At 44.6% G+C, this 27,486-nt stretch overlaps 2 protein-coding genes across 3 annotated transcripts in view; one reads left to right on the top strand and one right to left on the bottom strand.

Moving 5' to 3' along the window:
- Window positions 1–27,486, top strand: part of LOC103170973 (centromere protein P) — a 267,419-nt gene that overhangs the window by 109,487 nt on the left and 130,446 nt on the right. The window lies entirely within an intron of this gene.
- The window catches only part of ASPN (asporin), a 43,213-nt gene continuing 16,186 nt past the window's right edge, over window positions 460–27,486 (bottom strand). Inside the window, exons 4-8 of the mRNA XM_001516220.5 lie at window positions 24,026–24,239; window positions 22,638–22,748; window positions 12,153–12,246; window positions 7,372–7,510; window positions 460–1,700 (exon numbers count right to left, since the gene is read on the bottom strand). Of these exons, the coding sequence (XP_001516270.1) occupies window positions 1,503–1,700; window positions 7,372–7,510; window positions 12,153–12,246; window positions 22,638–22,748; window positions 24,026–24,239 (756 nt within the window). The 3' untranslated portion in view covers window positions 460–1,502. The remainder of the gene's footprint in view (window positions 1,701–7,371; window positions 7,511–12,152; window positions 12,247–22,637; window positions 22,749–24,025; window positions 24,240–27,486) is intronic.

Consider the following 27,486-nt stretch of genomic DNA (forward strand, 5'->3'; position numbering starts at 1 on the left):
AATGGAATAATGTCTTGAATTAGCTAAGTGTCCAATAATGCTTAGATTGTATGGATGTGTTAACGTTAGCAGAATGGACGGACACCCCGCCCCCAGCCAGCCATGTATCGGGAATGCTGCACTGTAGCATCATCCGATCACTGGCCCGTGGGTCTCATATAGCCCCTCCAGGCCCTCAGGATGGCTCTCCTCCTCTCCCCCATCTCCCCCACCTCCCCATCTTCCTCTCTTCTCAGCAAGGAGGCTGATACAGTCATCGAGGCAGGATAGGATAAATGCTTGGATTACAAAAGGGCAAAAGAGTTCACATTCCTCTAAAAGTGCATAATTCCTATCCTGGGAGTTATTTACTCCCTTGGAATGATCCGACTGGAAGGCTTAATCTGTTACTAGAAAATATTTTCCGGGGCTCCAATACTTAACTAGAGGAGAAAAAATGAAGTGAAAAAAAGAACACAATTTCAATCCAACGTTTTTAATAAGACATACATTTTAGTGTATTCTTTATACCTTATTTTCACTTAACTTATGAATAATAATAACAAATATACAATTACGTAGATACATAAAAATACCCTTAATATTTATACAGTACTGTCAGTATTGTGTATTTTACATGATGATCTACCTAGGCAGTTATGGCACCTACATATTTCCTCACTACCTGTTACAGAGAATTTTAGATTGCATGAGAAATATTCGTGTAGAAATCAACTTAACAAATATATGACATTAAAAGTATAAGATACCTTTTGTAATTGAAGAATGCGGTTACAGTCTCTATATAAAAGCACACTATGTTGTCCTACAGAGGTTTGATAATCAATTCTAGTAAGAAAGAAGGATAAAATATAATCCAGATGCCAACTTTTATTTTCGGTGTGCATATAAATGGATAATGAAGTTTTACGGTTCCTTTCTTGCAAGAAGGTGATAAAATAGTAACTGAGGGAGTAAGAGTTTTGTTGGCTCTCAGTTTTAGGATATAAAACACTACATCATTTAATAAAATCAGAGGAACTACCTGATTTATCAAAGATAGAAGAATATGATCCTCACTAGTAATCAGTACCTTACTCAAGCATCTGTCCAAGTCTGTTTTAACCACAGCTGACTGCCGTGCCCAAAACCTGGCCAAATTTAGAACTTCCATATAGACTCCTTTTTAACAATGCTTTCGATATAATGTATCTAATAAGGGAAAAGGACCGCATTTTCTTGTAAGTGAAAAAGGAATGTTCAAATTATTTCATCGATAATGGAAAACATGAAAACGTATTTTTTCATGAGTCAGCGTCAGCATTTTTAAAAAATAGTTAAAATTTAAAAGATTATCAAGTGAAACGAAAGGCTTATGACTTATTGTGTCTAACTTACAAGATCAATGTTAAAGGGAAAATATTTTGTAACATTGACGCACGGTTGCTCCTTATTAACAGATTTCAAGTATTCTAAAATTTACAAGGCAGGAGTTTTATATTTGGTTCTTATTTGTAAACATATTACTTTCTGAAGTTCCCAAGCTGCACACTCATTCGGCTTAAAACACAACGGAACGTGGCAGGTTGGACTTCCCAGTACTTCACAGGATTGTTGAACAGACTTATCGCACTGTATAAGGACTTCTTCATCTTTGTTCCCGTTGGACAGAAATCATTCACTCCCAGTTTGGAAATGCTGTTCGAGTGAAGAAATATCACCTGTTTATGGAAAGGGAGACAATATGATTAACAGCTGGTAACTTGAGTGCAGCCAGTCGATATTTAGCTTTTAGGTTAATTTTGGAATGAGCTATGTTGATATTTCAGCCACCAGACGTTAATTGAGCTCAACTCCTCTCTCTGTCCCGGGGAACGTGCAATACCCAGCAAATAGTGGTGCAGGTGGGATCTGAGGCTAACAGCACTAATGTCTCCCTGCAGAGAATCTGTGGGAGTGCTTGCTGTGGCTGCAGGAAATTCCTAGTCATCATCATCGTCGTCAATAGTATTTATTGTACTAAGTGCTTGGGAGCGTACACTATGAAAGAGATGGCAGATACGTCCTCTGCCCACAACCAGCTTACAGTCTAGAGGGGGAGACAAACATTAATGTAAGTAAATATTTTATAGTATATAATTTAAAGATATGTACGTAAGTGCCGCGGGTTGAGGCTGGAGTGAATATCAGATGTCCAAAGGTCACAGATCCAAATGCACAGATGATGCAGAAGGGCGAGGGAGTCGGACTAAGAGGGGTTAATTGGGGAAGGCCTCTTAGTGGCTCCCGTGGTTGGACTAGCCTTCCAACAGAGTGTGCAGTCGGGTTGTCGATCAGGCTAAGGTATTTATTGGGTGCTTATTGTGTAGAGCACTGTACTGAGCGCTTGGGAGAGTACGATGTAACAGATACCATAAAAGCAAACAAACAAAAAAACAGAGTTGGTAGGCATGTTCCCCGCTCACAAGGCGCTCACACTCAAGGGTGATGCTAAACTAAAACCGGCCAGTGCTCAGGAGTGAGGAAGCTTCTGTCTGAAGATTTTACAGCTACTCGATAGCTATCCGTTTCCCTCAGAATTAAGCAAAAACACCTGACTATTGGCTTATGAGAAGCAGCATGGCTTAGTGGCAAGACCATGGGCTTGGGAGTCCATGGGTTCTAATCTCGGCTCCGCCACTTGCCTGCTCTGTGACTTTGGGCAAATCACTTAATTTCTCTGGGCCTCAGTTACCACATCTGTCAAATGGAGATGAAGACTGTGAGCCCCACGTGGGACAACCTGACTACCTTGTATCTACCCCAGCGCTTAGAACAGTGCTTGGCACATAGTAAGCGCTTAACAAATACCATCATTATTATTTGAGGCTGTCCACCATCTGTCTGCCGTGTGCACCCACTGCTCCCCAGCCATCATTCTCTGCTCCTCCGGAGCCAACCTTCTCACACCTTCCCTGCTCTCACCTCTCTCACCTCCGGCCACTGGCTCATGTCTCTGCCCCACCCCAGGAATTCCCTCCTTGCCCGGAATTCCCTCCTTGGAACACCCCATCTCTCCTGGGTTCAGTGCCCTCCTGGTCTCCTCCATCTTCCGTGAAGCATTCCATGATTCATGTTTTTCACCAAAGCTCATAGCGTCCCCTCGGTACTTAGGCACCTGCAGCAGCCCATTATCAATCAATCAGTTGTATTTACTGAGTGGTTACTGGGTGCAGAGGACTGTACTAAGTGCTTGGGAGAGTACAATATAACAATATAACAGTTGGGAGGCACATTCCCTGCCCACAGCAAGCTTAGAGTCTATGTACCTATCTAATAATGATAATTTTGGTATTTGTCGAGCACTTACTATGTGCCAGGCACCGTACTGAGCGCTGGGGTGGGTACAAGCAAATGGGGTTGGATACAGTCCCTGACCCACATAGGGCTCACAGTCTTATTCCCCATTTTCCAGAAGAGGTCACTGAGGCCCAGAGAAATGAAATGACTTGCCTAAGGTCACACAGCAGACAAGTGGCGGAGCTGGAATTAGAACTCATGACCTTCTGACTCCCAGGCCTATGCTTTATCCACTACGCTGTGCTGCTTCCCATGCTCTCCATTTATGTCCTCTACTATATAAGTACATATTTATTCACTTATCTTTCCAAGTGTCATCTTTTACCTAGATATAGTGCTCTTTAACTGTAAATGATTCTGGGTCTGTCTCCCCCATTAGACTGAGGACAGGAATGAGGTCTTTTCTGTATATTTACAGAACTAAATGTGTTTACTTCAGGGCACAGTAGGCTCTCAATAAATATTACTGATAGGTTGATGGCAGCCCACTCCTCCTCCTTTTGGGGCTTGGGGAAAGTCAGTCTTCTTGAGCATGAACTGTCTGGTTGAAACTTCACTGCACAGTTTTGCCAGTTTAAAATCCAGGTTTAATGGTACCGGTCCTGAGCACACCCGAGTACTAATAGCATGGAAAAGAGTTAGGCCAAAAACTTGCAATGGGAAATAAATCTTAACAGAGTCGAGCTGGCAAGATGACAGAAAGGAGCACGTACCCTCACAGGCATCGACCAAGTACGTCAGCGCATACCTGCGTTTATAAACAAGCATTAATGTAAAAGTTACTTGCGTGGGGTGTGGGAGGTTGGAAGCGAAATGGATTTGGGCAAGATAGGGGCCGGCAAAAATCAGTCAGTTGGAAAGGGCTTTGTGGGGGAGGTGGAATTTTAAAAAGAGTTCTCTGATGGAAGGGATGGAGCTTGGCGGGAGGGAAGGAAGAAAAGGTTACAGGAATTCGGGAAAGTGTGGGTAAAGGTTCACGGTTGGGAGTTAAACAGTTCAGTGAAGGGGTGATGAGCGGGTTGGCCAGGTGTAGCTCAGAGGATCCCCCAGGGAATAGAAGGAGACCAGGGAAGTTAGGGTGGCCGGAAATCTGGAGCCCAGGCCTAACTTGCACCCCAGGATGACGGGGTTCATAAGCGCTTAGTACAGTGCTCTGCACATAGTAAGCACTCAATAAATACTAATGAATGAATGAATATCCAAATAGACGAGTGGTCAGATCTCAGTCTAGGTGTCATGTGCCGAGCTGCCCGAGAACCAGGGACATAGGCTCATTTCCAACTGTGTATTCTTTCTCAGTGCTCGGTACAGTGATCTGCCCACATTAAGTAAGTGCTTAATAAATACTTTTGCTGTTCTGACTGCTACTCTATGCCACAAACATTTGATTGTCCCTGTATTTTGCGAAGGCGTAAAAAAGCTCAGTGAGGACACGAGGTCTTCTGTAAACACACAACTCACTGGCCACGTTAGCATGCTTTTGGGTGCTGTAAATCTTTTCCTGACTTGAGGTGGTCCACAGTGGAGGGGGAGGAGTTAGGAGTCAAAGCCCAGGCCTATTCAGGGCTCTATCCAGGTGAACCTGAAAAAGCACCTCAAAATTGTGTTTGAGGATCGTGGCCCTAATATCAAAGGTGAAGCAAAGTCACTGTTTTAGCCCTTGCAAAGGGGAAGGAACGAATGGATGGCAAAGGCAAATTTGGTTCTGGCACTCGGTAAGGACCTGGATATTTTGATGCTCTCCTTTCACGGTGGGTGACTCAATAGTTTATGGCATGAGTTTTAGACTAGTTTAATTGAAGACACAAGTATCTTTGAGCTCCTGGAGGGCCCTCCTCCAACTCCCTTTTCCCCAGCCATCCCCATGTCTGCCCGCTAATGATTTTGCTACATACTTGGAGAAAATTGAAACCATCAGATGAGCTCTCCTCTAAAACTCCCCTGCTTCTCTCCCGTTCCACCCTCTTCCTGCCCCATCTCTGACTCTCCCATCTTTCCCAGCAGTATCTCAAGAGATCACCCACCTCTTCTCACATTTTACCACCACCTGCACCTCCAACAAAACACTTGCCCACTACCTTCTTCCCTCCCTGACGGCAGTCTTTAACCTTTCACTTTCCAATGGCTCTTTCCCCACTGCTTTCAAACATACCTATGTGTCCCCTATCCAAAAAAAAAACCAAAACAAAAAACCTTCCCTTGACCCCATGCCCCATCTCCTTCCTACCACTCCTCTCCAAACTCCTTGAGTGAGTTAGCCACACACTCTACTTCCTCCCCTCCAATTCTCTTCTCTCCTCGACCCCCTGCAATTTGGCTTCTGCCCCCTTGACTCCATGAAAACGGCCCTCCCTAAGGTTGCCCATGACCTCCCTCTTGCCAAATCCAATAGCCTCTACTCCATCCTCATCCTCCTTGAACTCTCAGCTGCCTACAACACTGTGGACCACCCACTTCTCCTGGAAACATCACCTAACCTCGGTTTCACCATCGCTGTCCTCTCCTGGCTCTCCTCCTATCTCTCTGGCCACTTCTTCTCAGTCTTCACTTCTCCTCTATGTCCCACCCTCTAACTGTGGGAGTCCCTCAAGGCTCAATTCTGGGCCCCCTTCTATTCTCCATCTGCAGATGATTCCTAAATCTCCCTCTCCAGCCCTGACCTGTCTCCTCTATGATCTCACATTTCCTCCTGCCTTCAGGACATCTCTACTTGGATGTCCCACCGACACACAAACTTGACATGTCCAAAACAGAAACTCCTCATCTTTCCACTCTAACTCTGTCCTCCCTTTGACTTTCCCCACACTGTAGAAGATACTACCATCCTCCCTGTCTCACAAGCCCATAACCTGGGTATTATCCTTGAGTCACCTCTCTCATTCAAACCACATATTCATTCTGTCACCAAATCCTGGCCGTTCTATCTTCACGACATCTCTAGAATCTACCTTTTCCTCTCCAACTAAACAGCTACCACCCTGATCCAGCCACCTATCATATCCTGCCGTGCTTACTGCATCAATCTCCTCTCTGACCTTCCTACCTCCTGTCTCTCCCCACTTCAGTCCTTTACTTCACTCTGCTGCCCGGATCATTTTTCAAAAACACCATTCGGGCCATACCTTCCCATTCCTCTAAAACCTCCAGTGACTACCCATCCACTTCTGCATCAGACAGAAACTCCTTACCATCAGCTTTGTCAATCAATCAGCTCTCCCCCTCCTACCTTACCTCCCTGATCCCCTACTACAACCCAATCCGCACATTCCACTCCTCTAATCTATATATCTGTAACTTATTTCTATTAATGTCTGTCTCCCCCCCAGACTATAAGCTCGTTGTGGGCAGGGAATGTGTCTACTGCTGTATTGCACTCTCCCAAGCGCTTAGTACAGTGCTCTGCATACAGTAAGTGTTCAATAAACACGATTGCCTGGCTGACTGACTGACTAATGAAACCTACTCACTGTACCTTGATCTCATCCATCTCGCCACCGTCCCCTTGCCCACGTCCTCCCTCTGGCCTGGAGTCCCTCCCCGTTCCCTTCCGACAGACTGTCACTCTTCCCACCTTCGCAGCCATCCTAAAGACACGTCTCCTCCTAGAGGCCTTCCCCAACTAAACTCTCATTTCTCTTATTCGCTTTCCCTCCTGTCATCTATGCACTGGGATCTGCACCCTTTAAGCACTTGTTATTCACCCCACCCTCAGTCTCTCAGCACATATCCGTAATTGATTTTCACTTCTGTCTCCCTCTCTAGACTGGAAGCTCCTTCTAGGCAGGGATCATGCCTGCCGACTCTGTTGTATTATACTCCCCCAAGCGTACAATGCTCTTCACACAGCACGTGCTTGCTAAATACCATTGATTGATAGGAGGCATTTGTGATGTCCCCAGTGTAGGTTTTACAGAAATCAGATGTTTTCTGCATTCATTTAGACACGGTTGGTGAAGATGCAAGTTCTTACATATTCCGTGCTCACTTTGTCCCTGATTTATTTTCCTTAGACTAACCGACAAAATCCAGTGACCACAATATAGCACAATTTACCTGCAAGTATTTCAGATCCTGTAATCCAGGAGGGACTCTTTTAAGTTTATTCTTTTCCAAATGTATTTCTCTGATACGTGGTATGTTGGCAAAACTTCCGTTCTCAACGTCTTTGATTTTGTTGTTTCCCAGGCCAAGCCTAGAAATGACAAGGGAGTGTTAATTATTGAGGCAGAGGGTTTAATGGCATATTTACTCATGGGGCTCTTGCTGCCCAACTGGAAAAATACCCTTTAAGGAAACTGCTCAGACAGAAAAAGATACTATTGCAATTCATGTCGATTCCTAGAAAAATATCGATTGCTATGTGAAGCAAGTGCTGAGTTGGGTCCAAGCACTGCTGTCTTCAGCACCGCACAATTCGCGGTAGCCCGGAAAACAGAAAGCTCCTTGTGTCAGGGACCATTTCTACCCACTCCATCACACTGTAATAATAATAATAATTGTGGTATTTGTTAAATGCTTACAATGTGCTAGGCACTGTACCGAGTGCTGGGTGGATACAAGCCAATTGGGTTGGACACAGTCCCTGTCCCACATGGGGCTCACAGTCTTAATCCCCACTGTACAGATGAGGTAACTGAGGCACAGAGAAGTTAAGAGATTTGCCCAAGGTCTCCCAGCCAAGTGGTGGAGCCAAGCTTAGAGCCCTCTAAGCTCGTTGTAGGCAGGGAATGTGTCCGCTTATTGTTGTACTGTACTCTTTCAAATGCTTAGTACGGTGCTCTGCACATAGTAAGTGCTCAATAAATACAATTGAATGAACCCGGGTCCTTCTGACTCCCAGGCCCATGTTCTATCCACTAGGTCCTGCTGCTTCTCACACTCTCCCAAGTGCTTAGTACTTGCCCTGTACACAGTGAGCACTCAGTAAATACCGTTGATTGATTGATTGCTTATGAGCTTCTGATCCTACCACCCTCTTCCTGGCCCCTGAAGTATAGAATCAATCACCAAAGTCCCAGCCCTCTTTCTTTTTGGATAGAAGTCAAAGAGGAAGAAAGGTTATTTTTTCCTTTGTCTTTGAATATTCATGAACATTTTCAGTCACCATGGATGATCTCTGCCCCCAGTTTTGAAACATGATGCTCTTGGACGGTTTTGCTACTTTTGTCTACAAATATTGGCGCTGACAGCTGAAGCGACTGTGCGGATGGGTCGAAAATTACATTTACCGTGTTACCGTTGACTATTCTTGTCCAACTACAATAATAATAATGATAATGATGGCATTTGTTAAGCGCTTACTATGTGCAAAGCACTGTTCTAAGCGCTGGGGAGGATACAAGGTGATCAGGTTGTCAACATGGGGCTCACAGTCTTAATCCCCATTTTACAGATGAGGTAACTGAGGCACAGAGAAGTTAAGTGACTTGCCCAAAGTCACACAGCTGACAAGGGGCTGAGGCAGGATTTGAACCCATGACCTCAATAGAAGTCAAAGATCTGCACCAGGTTGGCCGTGTTCTATGAGGAGCTCCAGCTATGCAGTCGAAGTTGCTGGGCCACTCTGAGGCATTCGGAGTGCCCTTTAGAAAGGGAAAGGCTCAGGCTAATAATAATATTAATGATGGTATTTGTTAAGCGCTTACTCTGTGCAAAGCACTGTTCTAAGCACTGGCGTTGATACAAGGAAATCAGGTCATCCCACGTGGGGCTCACAGTCTTAATCTCCATTTTACAGATGAGGTAACTGAGGCACAGTGAAGTGACTTGCCTAAAGTCACACAACTGATAAATGGTGGAGCCGGGATTAGAACCCATGACCTCTGACTCCCAAGCCCGTGCTCTTGCCACTAAGCCACGCCGCCTCTCTAAGAGGCCAGACCTCTTCCCCGCAGCGCGGACCCTAGGGAGTCCAGCTCAGGAGTGCCAGCTTTTCATTTTGACTGCGGAGATGGACTTGGGCAATGCTTCAAGTGGGCATGGGAGGAAAAGTGTGGGAGAAAGAGGGCATGATGTGATAAAGGAAGAGGAGACAGAGATAGTGGAAGGAAGGGAAAGGGAGAGCGGAGTGAGAGGGAGGTAGAGGTTTTACCCTTCTAGGCATTCAGTTGTTCCGCTGCAGGTCTGCTTACCCGCTCTTGGGGGGCTGGCAAAGGCTTCTCCCTTTGCCCTCAACCTCGGAACCCTGGGGACGGCAGATCTAAACTCCATGGGGGCACAGGCGCTCCACACTGTGTCCTGGCTGGGAGCCACCAACCTGCTATTGCTACTGCCCATACCAGGACGCAGCTCGGAGTCTGCCGCCCCATGGAGTCCGGTCGTCTCAGTGACTGCAGAGCCGCAATCTCCCCTTGCCTTTCCAAGTCTCTAGGGGCAAGAGGCGCCGTTCTGACCCAGCCCTGGCAACTGGTGAGGTGAGGAAATAAAGCCGTAGTAGCTGCGTTGGCCTGCCGACCGGGGTCAATAAATAAAAGCCACATCTCGGCTCCTCTGGTCCCTTTCAAAATCCAAATGTGTGGGGATGGGAGCCTGGTTGAACTCCTGTTCCTCCTCCTCCGCAGCCCGTAGGGAGGGACGGAGCCCAGAGAAGAGGCCAGGCAGATGGGCAGTCTCCTGCCTGTGAGTGAGAGGAAAGATTGTCAACTTCTCTTTGCCTCTCCAGGGGGCTTCTAGTCAGGGGCTGTTGGGGTTTTATAATATCAGGTGTTTTTCTCTTTTTCCATTCAGGGTTGAGACTTCCATTCTCTGACTCACTATTTCAATTACAGTCTGACTCTGAAATGTTTCGCGGGATGGCTTCCGATTTGAAACCCAGTGAATATAAAGAAGTTCAAGTCCAGAGTACAAGCGAACTAGTTGAGAGACTACTTCTGACTACTCCAGAGCCCACATCCCAGAGAGCGGAGGCAGTGGTGGGATCAACAGGGAACAGTAGCTTACAGGACCTCTGCTCTGACCGATCGGCCTTCATTCCCATGGGTCTGAAACTTTAGGGTGTAAGAATGCCAAAGGGTGGGAGGTCTGTGGCAGAATAGGGCTGTGGAGCGGAAGTTGGCTGGACGAGGGCCAGTCGACAGCCACAGTCCATAGCCAAAATCTTACCCTACACTTCAATTCTGAAAATTCCCAGTTAACCTTTTAGTCTGAAATGCAAATGCCAGATGTCGGCTTACTAAAGAGATTTCAGTCAGAGTTTAGGGATGGTGAATGGATGACAGAGGCAAGACAGAAGTGGCTAGTTTGTGGTAGAAGCCATGAGAGGAAAGAGCCACCTAGGTGAAAAGGAAAGAGTGAGTCGGTGCATCTGAAAGAAGAAAGGAAGAGAGGGGACAAGCCTACCAGGGCTAGGTATGATTAGTCGTGCAATCACAGATAATAGAGGAAGAGATGTAATCGCCTCACGAGTCATCTCATCCAATGCATCCCAACCTTTTGAGTTCCACCTAGGCAAAGGTTTGCGGACCCAGGCCGCCAGAGATGTTTGCCAGGAGGGTGAGGAGGTGCTGGCGAACCTTAGGTCACCTGGTGGGATTCCTCGATATCCCAAAAGATGACGTGTGATAGGAGACTTCTGGCAACCTCCAGATTCCACTAGCTTGGATCTTTCACCATGAAGAAAATCTTTCAAGACCCTTGGGGGTTTCCCATAACACACATATGGGAAAGCTCTGATCTTGTCCATTCTTAGACCTTTAGACAAGACCAAATTTGCAGAGGCCAAAGAGAATCTCTCCTATTTTTTTAAGAGTTTCTGGGGAGATTCTACACACATTCCTTGGAAACCTTTTTAAGTGCTTCGGAACCCTCACTGACAGGAAATTCTTTTTCATATCTAGCTTAAATCCCTCAGGCATCCTTGGAGCGCCAGAGCTCAGTCTATCCAGACCCGTGCCAGCTTTCCATCTGAGTAGGTGAGGAGGCGAAGCCAAATGCCGATGGCTTGGTTTTCCACTTTCCACTTCGTGGTCTGTTGCATTCATCAGCAGCAGAGGTGATAACTGACAAGCCTTAGCAGTTGGGGTTCAAACAGTGTAAGAAGATGAGTGACAGGACAAGTAATACACGATCACAGATATTACGCATGCATGAAACCCCTCGACAAGCAGAGTTTGATTTTTTATATATATATGTTAGATGAGAGCCGGGAGGAGCCCTCCTGCCTTAATATGGCCAGACAGACCAAACTAGGCGGGATAATTTTTTTTTGAGTTCTGCCCCACCACCCACATAGGCTAAGGTCAGGATAGTGGGAGAGAAACCCCTTCCAATATGGCATTGGTGGTGTCAGAAGGCCCTTCTAGGCTCTTATTGGAGCTTTTCAGTCTGTTCACTTCTCAGTGGCCCCAAAGGACCAGTTTTGGTATAGCCAGAAGTAGAAATCTGCCGGTTGCCTCGCCCCTGATTCTCAAGGGGACCAGCCCTGCCCGGACGGAAATAACCGTCAAACGAAATCAGCCCAATAAAGGGAAAAGCTTGAGAGGCAGGAAAGAGCAAGCCTGGTCCATGAGAGTGGGGGAACAGCTGGGTCAATAGGCAAAACCATTTTTTACACGGGAAAGCTCACCCGTTTAATGGAATAGTTGGTTATTAGGCCAGATCTTCTGTGGACAGGAAACTTTTCCATTAAGTCACCCATCCACTGGGACCGCTCGACGGCAAAATTAGGTCTCTCTTTAAGCGGAGGACTCCTGAGGTATAATTCTGGACCTCTTTGAGCTCAGGAGGAAGCTAACCTTATTGCAGCCATCAGGCTGGGATTAGCAACGTCGCCATCTCCTTCCGCACGGACACACGTGCGCTCTAGGTTCCAAATGAAAAAATCGGGGAGTGTTTACCTTTGCAGGTCTTTGTACCGCTTGAAATCCTCAAGTTCCACAGCTGAAATCTTGTTATCGTCTAAATGAAGCTCTAATAAAGTGGACGGCAGTCCTAATGAGAAATGAGAGAACACATGGTAATCAATTCAAGTCACCATAGCTCTCTACCTAATTAATCATTTTCATTATTCATCAGATCACCTCTGTAAAAATCATTTTAAAAGAGCCTTTATAAAGTGATTTGTTGCACTTCCATTTATTTTTTCAAAAAGCCAATCCTTAAGATGATTTTCCCATGTTTTTCCTAGCACAGACATATTTGAGTTACATTCTGCATACTTTTCCTGTTACTGATTGAAGTTCTCAAATGAAGGCATTTATCCATCAATCTATGGTATATTTTGAGCACTTACTCTGTTCAGAGCTGTGTACTAAGTGCTTGGGTGAGTACAATACAACAGAGTTGGTGGATACATTCCCTTATCCTATAAGTTTATTCTGGATTTTTCATCATAAATCCTCACCAGTTGTATCCTTAAAAACACGTTCCTTATGTTCCACTGCTATACTTTTAAAAAAATCGCTTTATGTTTTTGTACCCTTTTTAAAAGCAGTTCACATCTCTGAATGTTCATTCCCAAATTGTCTGGGTTATGAACGGTTCCTTAAAATTATTAATTATTAAAGGGAAAAAAATCACTTATGTAAATCTTCAATATGAAAAGACCTCTACCCCCAGAGTAAGTGAATTCTAATTCTCAAAAATATGAACAGCTGAAAAATAATTTTAAGGTCAGAATACAAGTGTTTCAGGGAAATATTCTTGTCATTTTTCATTACTCTTCCTACTTTTGTTTCTATTCAGTAAATGATAAGCGATTTTGGGAAGAATTATTTTCTAAAATGCTTTTTAAATGTAGACTCTACTATAACGTTTAGATGGTGATACCCACACAAAGATGAGGAGGAAGTTCTTTGGTTTCTTAATAACAATTCTAATAATTGTGGTATTTGTTAAACGCTTACTATGTGCCAGGCACTGTACAAGCAAATCAGGTTAGACACAGTCCCTGTCCCACATTGGGCTCACATTCTCGTTCCCCATTTTCCAGATGAGGTCACTGAGGCCCAAAGAACTGAAGTGACTTTCCCAAGGTCACACAGCAGACAAGTGGCTGAGTCGGAAATAGAACCCATGACTTTCTGACTCCCAGGCCCGTGCTCTATCCACTATGCCACACCGCTTCGTTGGTGGCGATTGTCTAAATTTTATGTAAGAATAGTGAACTTAATGTTTCCATACATGCAGCGTGGAAATTGCATTCATTTTCTCGGAATCCGTCGTATCATTTTTCAAGTATTCCAGGGCCTTTCTCCAGCAGAAGAGCTAAATTATCAATCAGTTGTATTTATTGAGCCCTTACTGTGTGCGGGGCACTGTTCTAAGTACTTGAGAGAGTACAACACAACAATATAACAGACACATTCCCTTCCCACAGCAAGCTTACAGTCTAGAGGGGGAGACAGACTAATATAAATGTAGTACGGATATGTTCTAAGTGGTGGACGTGGTAAGATGTGGGCAAGAGGTTGGCAGCGAGATAGACGAGATCAAGGTTCAGTGAGTAGGTTGGCATTAGAGGACCAACCACTGGAGGTTCTTGAGGAGTGGGGAAACACAAACTGAACTTTTTTGTAGAAAAATAACCTGGGCAGCAGAGAGAAGTATGGACTGGAGAGGGGAGAGATGGGAGGCAGGGAGGTCAGCGAGGAGGCTGATTCAGTAATCAAGGCGGGATAGGAAACTAGTTTGGATGGAGAGGAAAGGATGGATTTTAGCGATGTTGTGAAGGTTCACCCGACAGGATTTAGTGATAGATTGAGTACGTGTTTGAATGCGAGAGAGGAGTCAAGGATAACACCAAGGTTACAGGCTTGTGAGACAGGAAGGATGGTGGTGCTGTCTACAGTGATGGGAAAGTCAGGGGGAGGACAGGGTTTGGGTGGGAAGAAAAGGAGTTCTGTTTTGGACGTGTTAAGTTGGAGGCGAAGGCAGGACATTCAAGTAGAGATGTCTCGAAGGCAGGCGGAAATGAGAGACTGCAGAGAGGGAGAGAGATCAGGACTGGAGATGTAGATTTGATCATCTGCAGAAGTGGTAGTTGAAGCCATGAGAGCAAATGAGCTCTCCAAGGGAGTGGGTGTAATGGAGAAGAGAAGGGGACCCAGAACTGAGCCTTGAGGGACACCCACAGTTAGGGAGTGGGAAGCAGAGGAGGAGCCCGCAAAACAGATCAGTAAAATATCTCCCTATTGAATGTGTACGGTCCCCCCTCTTGACAGTATACTTAGAAAGTTTAATCTGTAAATGTTTTGAAACTCATAACGGAAATTATCTTGATGGAGAAAAATATTTTCTTATCCTCTTTAATGGGAATAGCAGTAGAGTGGAATTTTGAAGTTGTAATGTCCATTGACGACATTATTGGAGAGGCGACATTGTTTGTTGGAAGGAGCAATGATTCAAAAATTTAGGTGTTCTTAAAGTGGAAGCAAACCATAAATGATATATTTTTTTAAGATCCCAGGAAAGGGAGGCGAGAAGTCAGCCAGATAAAGAAAATGAACTTTAGGACATCAAATTTTTTCAGACTTAAGTAGGAAAGAACCCAATGGAAAGAATGTCTAAGAGGCAAAGGAGTCCAGGAAAGCCGGCTGTTTTTCAAACAGATCGACAGGCAGATTCATAAACGAACTGCATCAAGTGCTGTTTGAAAAATGCTCTATTATATCAATCCATTTGAGAGAAAGGGAACGAGTGCCTCGCTTGTCCTCTTGGCCGGGGAAAAGAGTTGGTTGGTGTATGTTTTACAAAGTACGTTGTAACCGATTGTGCAATGCTGAAGGAACAGAAGTTCATATCACTCTAACGGATTCTCAAATAAATTGAGGTCGACAAGAAACACACGAGAGCCCTGACCTTCAGCCCTTCTGTTTGCAAACTCTCAGCAAGGAATTAAAGCCCTGGGTGCTCTTGGATCTTCCCTCAGTTCCCAAATCTGATTTGGAATACTTCCAAATCCAGCCAGGTTTGGGCTAGGACTGGATTCCAGTGATGAACATATGCCTTCTTAGTGTTGGATCCGAGCCAGAGGTAACCTCCGTTACCTCATCTGTACAATGGGGATAAAATCCTCCTCCCTCCTGCTTAGACCGTGAGCCCCATGTGGGTCAGGGAATGTGTCCAACCTGATTAACCTGAATCTACCGCACCGCTTAGAACGTTGCTCCACACGTAGTGAGCATTTAACAAGTACCCTACTTTATTAACAATTCAAGGGTTAAGTTTGTCATCCACCGTTATGCGTCTGTAGCTTGTTGGAGGGTAGCATGGCTGCTCCACTTCAGCTCAGTTTGGCCGGGGATGGTTTAGTGGGGCTGGGCCTGATAAAAGATGCAAGTGCTGCCTTAGGATTTTCTTGGATCAGGATTTCCACTCACACTGCCTGTGCCCCAATTCTCACACTCCTCTTTTCCCGAGCTGTCCCTGCTGCTAAGCCCCCTGTGGCTACCTTCGGCGGAGGAACGAGAAGCAAAGGCTGTTCTCTCTCACTCGCCAAAATAAACCCATCTGCTTTTTTGCTGCTGGATCGAAGTGCTCAAAAACTTTCTAATTTGGAAAAAAAAAAAATCTCTGGATTGGCAACCTGCCTGGTGGTGTCTTGCTCAGCTACTGTTTGGGTTTTTTTATTGGGTTGGGGTTTTTTTTGTTCTTTTTTGTTTTTTGCATCTGCTTGCTGCTCTTTCAACCCTTACCCCTTCTTCCATTCATGGGACTCAAGGATCCAGAAGGAAGAAGGGGAAAATTGTCCATTAATTAGTCATCAGACTCTGTTAGCATAACACCGAGAGGACACTGTAACAGGTAAACAGCGACGTCCTTAATGGGGATTTTGCTGGGGCGAGTCTATGTTTATCCTTAAACCTAGGCCACTGTTTTTCTGAGATTACTACAGGCATATCCCACAGGTTATGTTCCTCAAAGGTGGCTGCAGTTTCTCGGCATTTTACATGCAGTTAGTTACATTCCTTGCCAGAACTATCCTCAACCTGACAGCAGGTAAGTACAAATTACACCTTAGATTCTTCCCCTCCCTCCAGTCCTCCATCCCCTTACCCTCCCCTATTCCTAGAGGTTTTTCTTACCCCTCCACACCCCAAACTCCATCCCCTCCTCGCCGGCCACCCTATTCATTTTATCAGTTACCCGCCTTCCTGTTTTATAAATGATTGCTGGCAGTTCAGTTTAGTTAGGGAATTTATCAAATGCTTATGGTGAGTCAAGTGCTGAAGTAGATAGAAAATCATCAGCTAAGACCCTGCCCCACGTGAGGCTCACAATTGAAGTGGTAGGGAGAGCAGAGCCGGGGATTTTATCTTCATTTTATAGGTGAAGAAACTGAGTCCAAATGACTTGCCCACGGTCACAGTAGGCCAGAGTCCGAGCTCGGCTCCCAACCCTTATGTCCTTTCCGTACAGATCTACTGCACCTCCAGCCTTTTCACAAGCCTTCATGTACTTGAGTGAGACTTGTTAATTGGTCTCCATAATTTCTACCCGGAATAAGGTCTTTAATTGAATAAATGAATTTGAAGCCTGGTTTTAAATGAAACTTTTTAGTGCGGACCCCTCTTATTCCCTGGGGTCTGCAAGGTTCTTAAATTGTTCCTAAGAAAATGATATAAGATGTTCCTTCTTTAGTTATCACAGTTTCTGGCCAATTCGAAATAAGGGCATCTAATAGTTTAATAAAGAATGCATAAAAGGGCCATCTCGCAAATCACAATCCAGATTGTTTTTCCAGGTTGAAGCTCTGTATGGTTGTTAGTATCCGAACTCCGGAAATAAACCAAAAAGTCTAGACTTATCTGCATCTAAATATCTGTTTTCTAATGGGCTTTGCAGATGTAAATGTTGAATGCTTCTGGGCTTTTTGTGTGGGCTTGATTGAGTATTGAATTTCTGTTATTCCAAGCCAGGTTGCTGTGCTGTGTGCTGTGTTGTTAAATCATAACAGGGAAAATTACTTGCCTAAAGCTGCCAAGGTGGGCTGGCAAGACATTACTTTAGTTTCCAAAGTTACTTGTTTAAACTTCTCTCAATCTGGAAATTCCAGCACCGAGGGTAAATACCGTCCCTGCCAGTTCCCACCAGACCTTTCCAACTGACAGCTCTTTCATTTGGGTTTGGGGAAATACCAACTCTGTGCAGAGAAAAAGTAAATGTAATCAGAATTGCTGGTAAAGTCCACATCAATAATCTGAAATTTAAACCCAGCCAGTGGGTAGATTTATGAATATGCTTCTATTTGAAATAGCCTAGTGTGAAAGAACCTCCTTTGTCCTCAGCAGGGAAATGGATGCCTCAAACCACCTCGGGGTTTATTTTCTGCTTTATTTCAAAAGCACTGCACTTTTTTTTCCAACTGGTTGAAGCTACTACATTGAGTAAAATAATGAGCACGGGGGACCCTTCTTTTTATTAAAATGGGAGAGCAGGAAAGGGGCATTCAGGCGTCGGTCGAGTAAAAAATAAATTGATCGAGTAGAGTTATTTATTGGCCTAGCATAGGTCCCTAAAGAGGGGCTTTATTATTGGATCTCAGAATTGAAAGCCTTGCAATTCTGGGTGGAAACAAGCCATTATAAAAAAAAATTAAGCATTATTTTGCTCCGCGACTTGCAGATAGAACTTGGATCGATTTATTTATGTTTTGCCCTTCGTATCTGAAGATAAGGCACTGAAGTGACTTTCTACCATATGTGTGGCATTGCTGATAAAGACCTAGGTTCTATGGCTAGGTTAGAGAAGCAGCGTGGCTTAGTGGCAAGAGCCTGGGCTTGAGAGTCAGAGGACGTGGGTTAATAATAATAATAATAATAATGTTGGTATTTGTTAAGCGCTTACTATGTGCCGAGCACTGTTCTAAGCGCTGGGGTAGACATAGGGGAATCAGGTTGTCCCACGTGGGGCTCACAGTCTTAATCCCCATTTTACAGATGAGGGAACTGAGGCACAGAGAAGTTAAGTGACTCGCCCACAGTCACACAGCCGACAAGTGGCAGAGCTGGGTTCTAATCCCAGCTCCGCAAGTTGTCTGCTGTGTGACCTTGGGCAAGATACTTCACTTCTCTATGCCTCCGTTACCTCATCTATAAAATGGGGATTAAGACTGTGAGCCCCACATGGGACAACCTGATTACCCTGTATCTACCAAGGGCTTAGAACAGTGTTTGGTACATAGTAAGCGCTTAAAAGAATACTATAATTATTATTATTATTATTTCTGTGCAGGTAGATGTTGTTCTTTGAAATGCAAAGAATTTGCCACATGCAGAACCCTTGGGTTTTCTGGCCTGGCTCCTGCTTTCCCTTTTTTTTTCCAAAACCGCTGCTCAAGGAGAGCCATCCTTCCGATTGCCACATTGCGAGGCTGGTCTGTCTGCCACAACTGTCTCCCAGCATCCAGTGCTGTTTCACCTTATTTTGAGACTGTTTTGTTCTGTCTTTAAAAATTTTTTCTTGCCCTCCGTTTGCCTAAGCCCCATTTAAGTTCACTATAGGAAATGGATTCTTAGCGATTTACCTGATTCAGCTCATTAAAGAGACAAACGAACAAAAATTAGAGTTTGTCGTGGGGGGGAAAAACACCCAAAATTATCATTCATCCAAATTTTTCTTAACATTTTCATGGCTGAAATAGTCAACTTATGAATCCATCCTAATTTTGCGTCAATGGGAGACTTAAAATATTGAATTTGATGAGTGGTCAGTATCTCCTCCGCCCCTCCATGGAATGGACATATATTTTTGAACGTGGTAGCTGGAAGGTTTTGTTCATTTTTAAATGTGGCATGAATATTTTGTTTTTCTTTCTCGGGGATTTCCCTTATCCTCCCTCTGTAGGGAGCATGAGATTTCTACGTGGCACTGGCACCCAGTTGCGGTCGGGCTTTAATTATCTTCTGCTTGGGTTATCATTCTTCTCCCTCCACTAGAGAGAGCCCTTATTTCAACTTTAGTTCCTATGTAGTGCTATTGCTCCATCAGGTCAATGGTCTAGCTAGTCCAGGATTCCGTCTCCAACGCTGGCAAAAGAATGCTTTGAGGAAACCATGCAGTGGTTGCCTTCCTTGTCATCCAGTGAGAAGACTTTGTTGTGTGCTTGATTTTTATGGTCTTTAAGCGCTTTCTGAGCGCCAGGCACTGCGCAAACGCTGGGGCAGAGACACGCTAATCAGGTTAGACACAGCCCCTGTCCCACGTGGGGGTCCCGGTCTTAGTCCCCATTTTACAGATGAGGCAACTGAGGCACGGAGAAGTGAAGTGACTTGCCTGAGGTCTCACAGCAGACAAGTGGCAGAGCCCGGAAATAGAACCCAGGTCCTTCTGACTCCCAGGCCTGTCCTCTACCCATTGGGCCACACGGCTTCTAAGGTTTGGATTGACAATGGAGTCCAATACCTAAAATTAAATGACGTTGCCTTCACGTAGCTAAATATGCTAAGCAGCAACTATGATTATAAGGTTCCTTTAGTCATTTGTGTCATATGCAAATGGCCGAAAGGAGTAATGTTACTGAAGAAACACTTGCTGTGTAGGTGCAGTGTGTGAGTTACAAATTTAAAAGCCAGGGTAAAACCTAAATATTTTTGAAATTTAAACTCAATTTTTACTCTTAAAAAAAAAAAAATCAAACAAGCCTCCTGTGTTTCAAGTTGAAATACAAGAAGACATTGAGAGAAGTCGCAGCTTGGCTCAGTGGAAAGAGCCTGGGCTTCGGAGTCAGAGGTCATGGGTTCGACTCCCAGCTCTGCCACTTGTCAGCCGTGTGACTGTGGGCAAGTCACTTAACTTCTCTGTGCCTTAGTTACCTCATCTGTAAAATGGGGATTAACTGTGACCCCATGTGGGACAACCTGATTACCCTGGATCTACCCCAGCGCTTAGAACAGTGCCCTGCACATAGTAAGCACTTAACAAATACCAACATTATTATTAAGTCCTGAGACAAAAAATGCTTTATTTTCCAAAAGCATTTCTTTTCTTACAGTCCAAGAACTCCCCTCTTGACTAAGCTCCCTGTGGGCAGGGAACGTGTCTACCAGCTCTGTTATGTCCTACCCTCCCAAGCGCTTAGTACAGTGCTCTGCACACAGTAAGCGCCCAATAAATACCACTGACTGATTTCAAGACATATTCTTGTTTTGACAGATGTGACTTTCAGGAAAACATTGTAAAGTGATGATGTTTTAAATGATTGCTGTATGTTTGAAAGAGAAATATACTTACAGCAGGACCTCAGTTATCTGGCACAGTATACACAGCTCTCTGATTAATTTGGAACATTTGAGAGTGGTACATAACTGATATATTCGGCAAGAGTAATATATTCAATCTTTCTACCAAACCTGTTGATTCTATCGTCACAATATCTCAAATCCATCTGTTCTCCTCCATCCAAACTGCTACCGGGTTGGTCCAAACACTTGTCATATCCCTCCTCGATTACTGCGTCAACCTCCTCGCTGACCTCCCTGCCTCCAGCCTCTCCTCCCTCCAATCTACAGTGCACTCAGCTGCCCGGATCATTTTTCTTAAAAGTCATTCTGCATACGTCTGCTCACTCCTCAGAAATGTCCAGTGGCTGTCCATCCCTCTCCCCATCAGATAGAGATTCCTTGCCATCGGCTTTAAGGCCCTCAAATCACCCTCCCCCTCCTACCAAACCTCGTTCATCTCCCACTAATAATAATAATAATGTTGGTATTTGTTAAGCGCTTACTATGTGCAGAGCACTGTTCTAAGCACTGGGGTAGATACAGGGTAATCAGGTTGTCCCATGTGAGGCTCACAGCTAATCCCCATTTTACAGATGAGGGAACTGAGGCACAGAGAAGTTAAGTGACTTGCCCACAGTCACACAGCTAAATGGCAGAGCTGGGATTCGAACTCACCTGTCTGCTTCTCCTCTAAACCTCAACCTACTTACTGTGCCACAGTCTCACCTCTCTTGCCATCAACCCATCGCCCACATCCTCCCTCCTGCCTGAAACCCCCTTCCCCTTCATACCCAACAGACCACCACTCCCTCCATTTTCAAAGCCCTACTAAAATCACAGCTCCTCCAAGAAGCCTTCCCTTCTCATTTCCCCCAGCCCGTTTGCCCTCCCTTCTGTATCACCTATGGAGAGAAGTGAAGTGACTTGGCCAAGGTCCCACAGCAGACAAGTGTCTCCCCCAGGAGACTGTAAGCCCGTTGAAGGCAGGGATTGTAACTTCTGACTCCATTGTATTATATTCTCATGAGTACAGAATACAGCGCTCTGCACACAGTAGGTCAATCAATTGTATTTATTGAGCGCTTACTATGTGCAGAGCACTGTACTAAGCACTTGGGAGAGTACAATATAACAATATAGCGGACACATTGTCTGCCCCCAACGAGTTTACAGTCTACAGGTGCTCAGTAGGTGTTCAATAAATACCATATGTTAAGCACTTACTTTGTGCCAGGCAGTATACTAAGTGCTGGGGTAGGTAGTAATATTAATAATGATGGTATTTGTTAAGTCCTTACTATGTGCCAAGCACTGTTCTAAGTGTTTGGGTGGATACAAGGTAATCAGGTTGTCCCACGTGGGGCTCACAGTCTTAATCCCCATTTTACAGATGAGGTCACTGAGGCACAGAGAAGTGAAGTGGCTTGCCCAAGGCCACACAGCAGACAAGTGGCGGAGCCGGGATCAAGCTAATCAGGTTGGACATAGTCCCTGTCCCACATGAGGCTCCCAATCTTAATCCCTGTTTGGCAGATGAGGGAACTGAGGCCCAGAGAAGTGAAGTGACTTGCCCCTAGTCAAGCAGCAGATAAGTAGCGGGACCAGGATTAGAACCCAGGTCCTTCTGACTCCCAGAACCGTGCTCTAACCACTAGGCCCCACTGCTTCTCGTCTCCATCAATACCATTGATTGATTTAGAGCCCTGGGTCAGAGTTGTAGTCACCTCCCTAAGCCCTGGCCCTGGTCTTCCAGGTCTTCTGCTTCCCAGCCGCCAAACTCAATGGGAAGCCCCTACCGTGAAATTCTTGGAATTAACGCCCAAGCGGCATGCATTTCCTCAGCAGCTAACCTGGTGTCATTCTGCAGCCATTCCCCATGGCTCTAGTTTGTTGCCGCAAAAATCTTTACTACTCTTTGCAAATACCCACCCAGTCCCTTTATGAATTCAGTGGAGGGGGGAGAATAGTGGAGAGGAAGCAGTTGGCATCATATTCGAATTGCGTACTCAAGGGAAGCGGATAGAATGCCAGAATTGGAGGCCAGAGGCCTATCAGGATATTTGATTATCTGGCCGGGTCTTGGTGGTTCCCAAGCCGTCTGATCAATTGAGATGCGACTGTATTACTAATCGTCTTTGCTAGAAAAAAATGTATACAAACCTTTAGGAATGGAGGTCAGCTTCGCTTCTGCAATTCTGATGTGAAAAACCGTCACACCTTCAAATGCCCCGGGTTCGATTCCGTCATTCTCAAGAGGGTTTGCGCTCATTTCTGTGAAAGAAATAGTGGACATGCCAAAGGAGGAAATAAACTAAAATGTCCAAAAATGCTCCTTTCATTCCCATTTTCCTCTTCAGTTTTTACCCATGAATCAGTATATAATGTCAAGGAGAACCAATCTGAATGGTGGTGATCTTAAGTGTTTGATACTTGATTGAAAACTAAAATGCTCAGAAGTTGTTCAGCCAACCTCTGATTCTCCATCTAGTAATAATAATAATGTTGGTATTTGTTAAGCGCTTATTACATGCAGAGCACTGTTCTAAGCGCTGGGGTAGATACAGGGTAATCAGGTTGTCCCACGTGAGGCTCACAGTCTTCATCCCCATTTTACAGGTGAGGTAACTGAGGCACAGAGAAGTTAAGTGACTTGCCCACAGTCACATAGCTGACAACTGGCAGAGCTGGGATTCGAACCCATGACCTCTGGCTCCCAACCTCAGGCTCTTTCCACTGAGCCATGCTGTTTCTCTAAAAATAATAATGATGTTGGTATTTGTTAAGCGCTTACTATGTGCAGAGCACTGTTCTAAGCGCTGGGGTAGAAACAGGGTAATCAGGTTGTCCCATGTGAGGCTCACAGTTAATCCCCATTTTGCAGATGAGGGAACTGAGGCACAGAGAAGTTAAGTGACTTGCCCACAGTCACAAAGCTGACAAGTGGCAGAGCCGGGATTCGAACCCATGACCTCTGACTCCCAAGCCAGGGCTCTTTCCACTGAGCCACGCTGAAGAAAAGAAGTTAGAGGGAGAGCGTGGATAATAAGATTTACCCTAGTGCTTACTAGATGGTAAAAACTCTGAGGCAGATTATCAGATCATCAAATTAGACACAGTCCCGTGGAGTGGAGGGAAAGATGCAGGGAGTGCAGGTATTTTATCCCAATTTTGCAGATGAAGTGGAGGCACAGAGGTGATTTTAAAAGAAAAAAAAACATGAATTCATATTTGAAGTTTTTGCTACCTGCCGGTTTCCTGGATATTTGGGTCACTGGACAGTTATCACCGTATTTCAATTTTAAGTTAATTTTCCATAAATTTTGTTTGACCGGGAATGTGATGGATCACCTACTTTTAGAGGCATCATACAATGGTCAAATGCATTTTAAATATATCACTTTTCCAGACTGTCACATGAAAATTGCTAGCCTACATGAAAAGTACAATCGATAATTTGTTAGAGCATTTTCTTGAAAATACTGCTCTCACCCCAAGTAACCAGAACTTTGACATCTGGTAATAGACGAACAATCAGAAGGAACACTTACCTAAAACATGTAAAGCGTTCATTCCTTTGAATGTCTCCTTTTTTATTTTCTTCACTTTGTTATCATGAATTCTGAGTTCGGCTAATAATTTAGGGAGGTTAACAGGAATCTCGGTCAACTGATTGTGTGACAGGTATAATCTTCTCAACTTCTTTGCTGGCTGAAAGGCTTTCGGATGAATCTTTGTGAGCTTATTGTTGTTTAAAGCCAGAGCCTAGATGAAATATAGTTATTTCAATTAGAAAATGAATTCAATTTAACCAGGTTCTACTGGAATTATTCAGCCACACTGATTACTGTAATTCACGTTATGCATTGTATGAGCCTTGCAAATCGATCTACGTCATTACCCTGCATGAAGAGCAACAGTATTTACAAGACTTCGGTATTCACGTTGCGCATAAGAACGTAAGAAATGCCATCACCGGGGCAAACCATCGGTCTCTCCTACCCCACGTTCTATCCGTGGCCAGGGCAACAGGATCCTCAGAGGAACTAGCAGCCTAGACTCCTTTCCTTGACATGCATTCTCATCGTTGGGAGATGGAGCGCATGATATCCTTAACTTTTCCGTATTTATTCTCCCCCCATCCCGCCCCACACTTCCTACTGCTGTTGTCAGCAATTTGCTAGCATTGCAAAAGGCACTGTAATTTTCAAGTCAACTTAATGGTACGGGGATACGACAAATTCAGTGACTAATGCTAATTGAACCCCTGATAGAGTAACAGCATGAAACTTCCGAATGAGATTGGAGTTCCAGGAGTTCCGAATGCGAGCACATTCCAGCTTGCAGTGTCAGACAGAATCCCGCACGGAACACTGTGGTTTCCCAAATCCGTGTATGGTAGGAGCTGAAATAGTAAGTAGAGTATTAAGAGTGGATATTCAAAACCACAGAAGGAAAAGACACAGAATGGGAAACCTGTAGTGGTCAAACTACATCTTTTGCTGGTTTGCTAGTTTATCCATTTTCTGAGTGCCCAGGGCTTGGTTGGTCTTTTTGGTTGCCACCGCTCATTGGACCAGTGATTTCAAAGAATTTTTGTCCTCCTGAAGTTAGAGAAAAAACAGAGCTTTGGGTCTATGAAATAGATGCCAGGAAGCTACCGGGAGAAAGACCCAGAAATGGCCAGAGTAAGTGAGTAAAAGGAAAGGAGTGGAAAAAACTGAACTGGTGGAAGGCTGGGGCAGAGCTGAGCGTGTGGGGGCCCGAGGCTAGAGTGAGGTAGGTGCTCCGGGCCCAGGTGTGAGAAGCGGAGGCAGGCAAGGGAGATGGGTTGGGACCATTGAGATAACACGCTAGGAACTGCAGAGAGAAAAGCCAAGAGCAACCAAAGTGACCAAGAGAAAGGTGAGGGTCAGTTGGGGCCGACTAGGGCCAGCCACAGGAGAGGGAGAAAAAACGAACACAAAAATGATGTGAATTTTTCCTTGTCTCAACTGTTGTTTAGCAATATTGAAATCTTTCAAATTTGGTTGGAATGTTTTCAGGGACCAAATCTTCAAGAGGAGACTCTGCCCCCAAATAATTCCACATCAATGCGAACACATTCTCTAGTATATTTTGTTTAGTGATAAGGGATTCCAGAGGACAGTTGGGTTGCTTATTTCTCTTTTAACACCAAATTGCTTCTTTTAGGTAAGATCTATACAGGAAAAATAACGATGCTGTTAATTCCAGTCACATGGAAGCGAGTTAATCTGCCTAGTCCAACAATCCAGATTAGTTCAACATGCTCTGATGTTTTTAATCAGGCATTTTTCACTTTTGCAAGTGGACACTTCGCTGCCATAGAGAGATGTAATTGACGGGTATTTTGGGGATGATATTTACAGAGGAAGTTCCCGGGTTTATGACACAGGTTCCTGAAAACTGCTTTAAATCGAAGATACAACTGTAGAACCTATGTCAGAACTGATTTTCCCATAGAAATAATGTTTAACTGGGAGTTTGGTTGCTGAACCAAGACTGGAAACCCTATTTTTAACCAAAATTATCCAGCGTTTTGCACTCAATTATAGATGATCAGTTGGAGCTGCATTAATATTTTTAATTTAATAGCGATTATATTGACATAAAAATCACGTTAGTACAAAAAGTAGAGTACTGTACAGCATGCATTACCTCTATCTACAAATCATCTAAAAATTTTAAGCCTTAATATTTCATACGAACGATAGGCTCCCGGGTAGATCCGATTGGGTCTTCCCCATTAGGTTTTAACTTCTGTGAGGGCAGGAACTGTGTGTCTTGCTTCTATTGTACTCTCCCAAGTGCTTAGTACAATGCTTCAAGTGAATGAGTGAAACAGACCCAAACTGGAACACACTGTGTTCTCCCTCTGCAGCCTATTGGCACTGACAGGCTTTCCCTTTTTTCTGTCTTCCTCTGGTTCTGTTTTACCCATTTACCTTTTCCGTTTCATTTTGCATTTTGCATATGAGATCAGTAAAGAATGAATGTTATTCCCGGTTGTTTTGATAATATAGCATTTAGGGGGGGGGGGAGATGCTGGGAATCAGAATTGATTTAATGATTCAAGTTCTAGAGGCCACATTTGCAGAGCAGACCTTTTTGCACTTTAAACTCTCTCTCTCGCCCCTCCTCTGTATATATAGTAGATCTACTACATATATACGTGTGTGTGTATATATATGTATATATATATAGATCTACTATATATGTATGTGTATACATCTATATACACATATTATACCTATCCTTCTTATTCTACCAGACTGTACTTTCCCAAGCACTTAGTACAGTGCTCTGCACACAAGAAATGCTCAATAAATACCACCGACTGATGCTCAGGGAAGTCACCACTGATAGCGAGACACTTGAAACACAGATTCAGGCTGGTTCAGAATACTGTCTTAGAGCAAAGGCGTCGCCGCTACAACTTGAGTGAAAGAACGAAGAGACTTTGCCTGTCTGCCCTCCTGGTTACTCCACGGGCAGCGGCCTCGGTGGAGGGGAAGGGATGTTGGGAGCAAGATGCCCAAACCGCATGGGGGTTGGGGGGAAGGTAACTGGAAGGGTGGATTTCGGGAGAGGGACTGGGTGAGGGAGAGAGAGCGGGGGATATCCTGTGGATCGTTCATTCAAAGCAGCTCTAGTCGTGCTTGAGGATGGGGGAGGGAGCTTGCAAGAGTGAGAACAAAGGTGCTTAGGTTGGATGGTGGGAGGGATGGGCGAGTAGGATGTGAACTATGGGTGTCTTGTTGATGTGGGAAGCACTTTGCCAGTCTAATAATAAAAACAACACAATACAGTTCGTTTACCTCCCACTCTGACTCACCACGTATAACAGGTTATTAACAGGCTCTCTGGTAGAAAGTAGAGTTGATTGTCAGATATTAGTTTGACGATTAATATTTCACAGATAATCTCTCCTAGAAAGGGGAGGTCATCTAACAGATAATCCTCGTCTGGAGAGGAGGAAAATCACTGAGTA

This window comes from Ornithorhynchus anatinus, chromosome X1, assembly GCF_004115215.2.
Source record: "Ornithorhynchus anatinus isolate Pmale09 chromosome X1, mOrnAna1.pri.v4, whole genome shotgun sequence".
NCBI classification, from domain to species: domain Eukaryota; kingdom Metazoa; phylum Chordata; class Mammalia; order Monotremata; family Ornithorhynchidae; genus Ornithorhynchus; species Ornithorhynchus anatinus.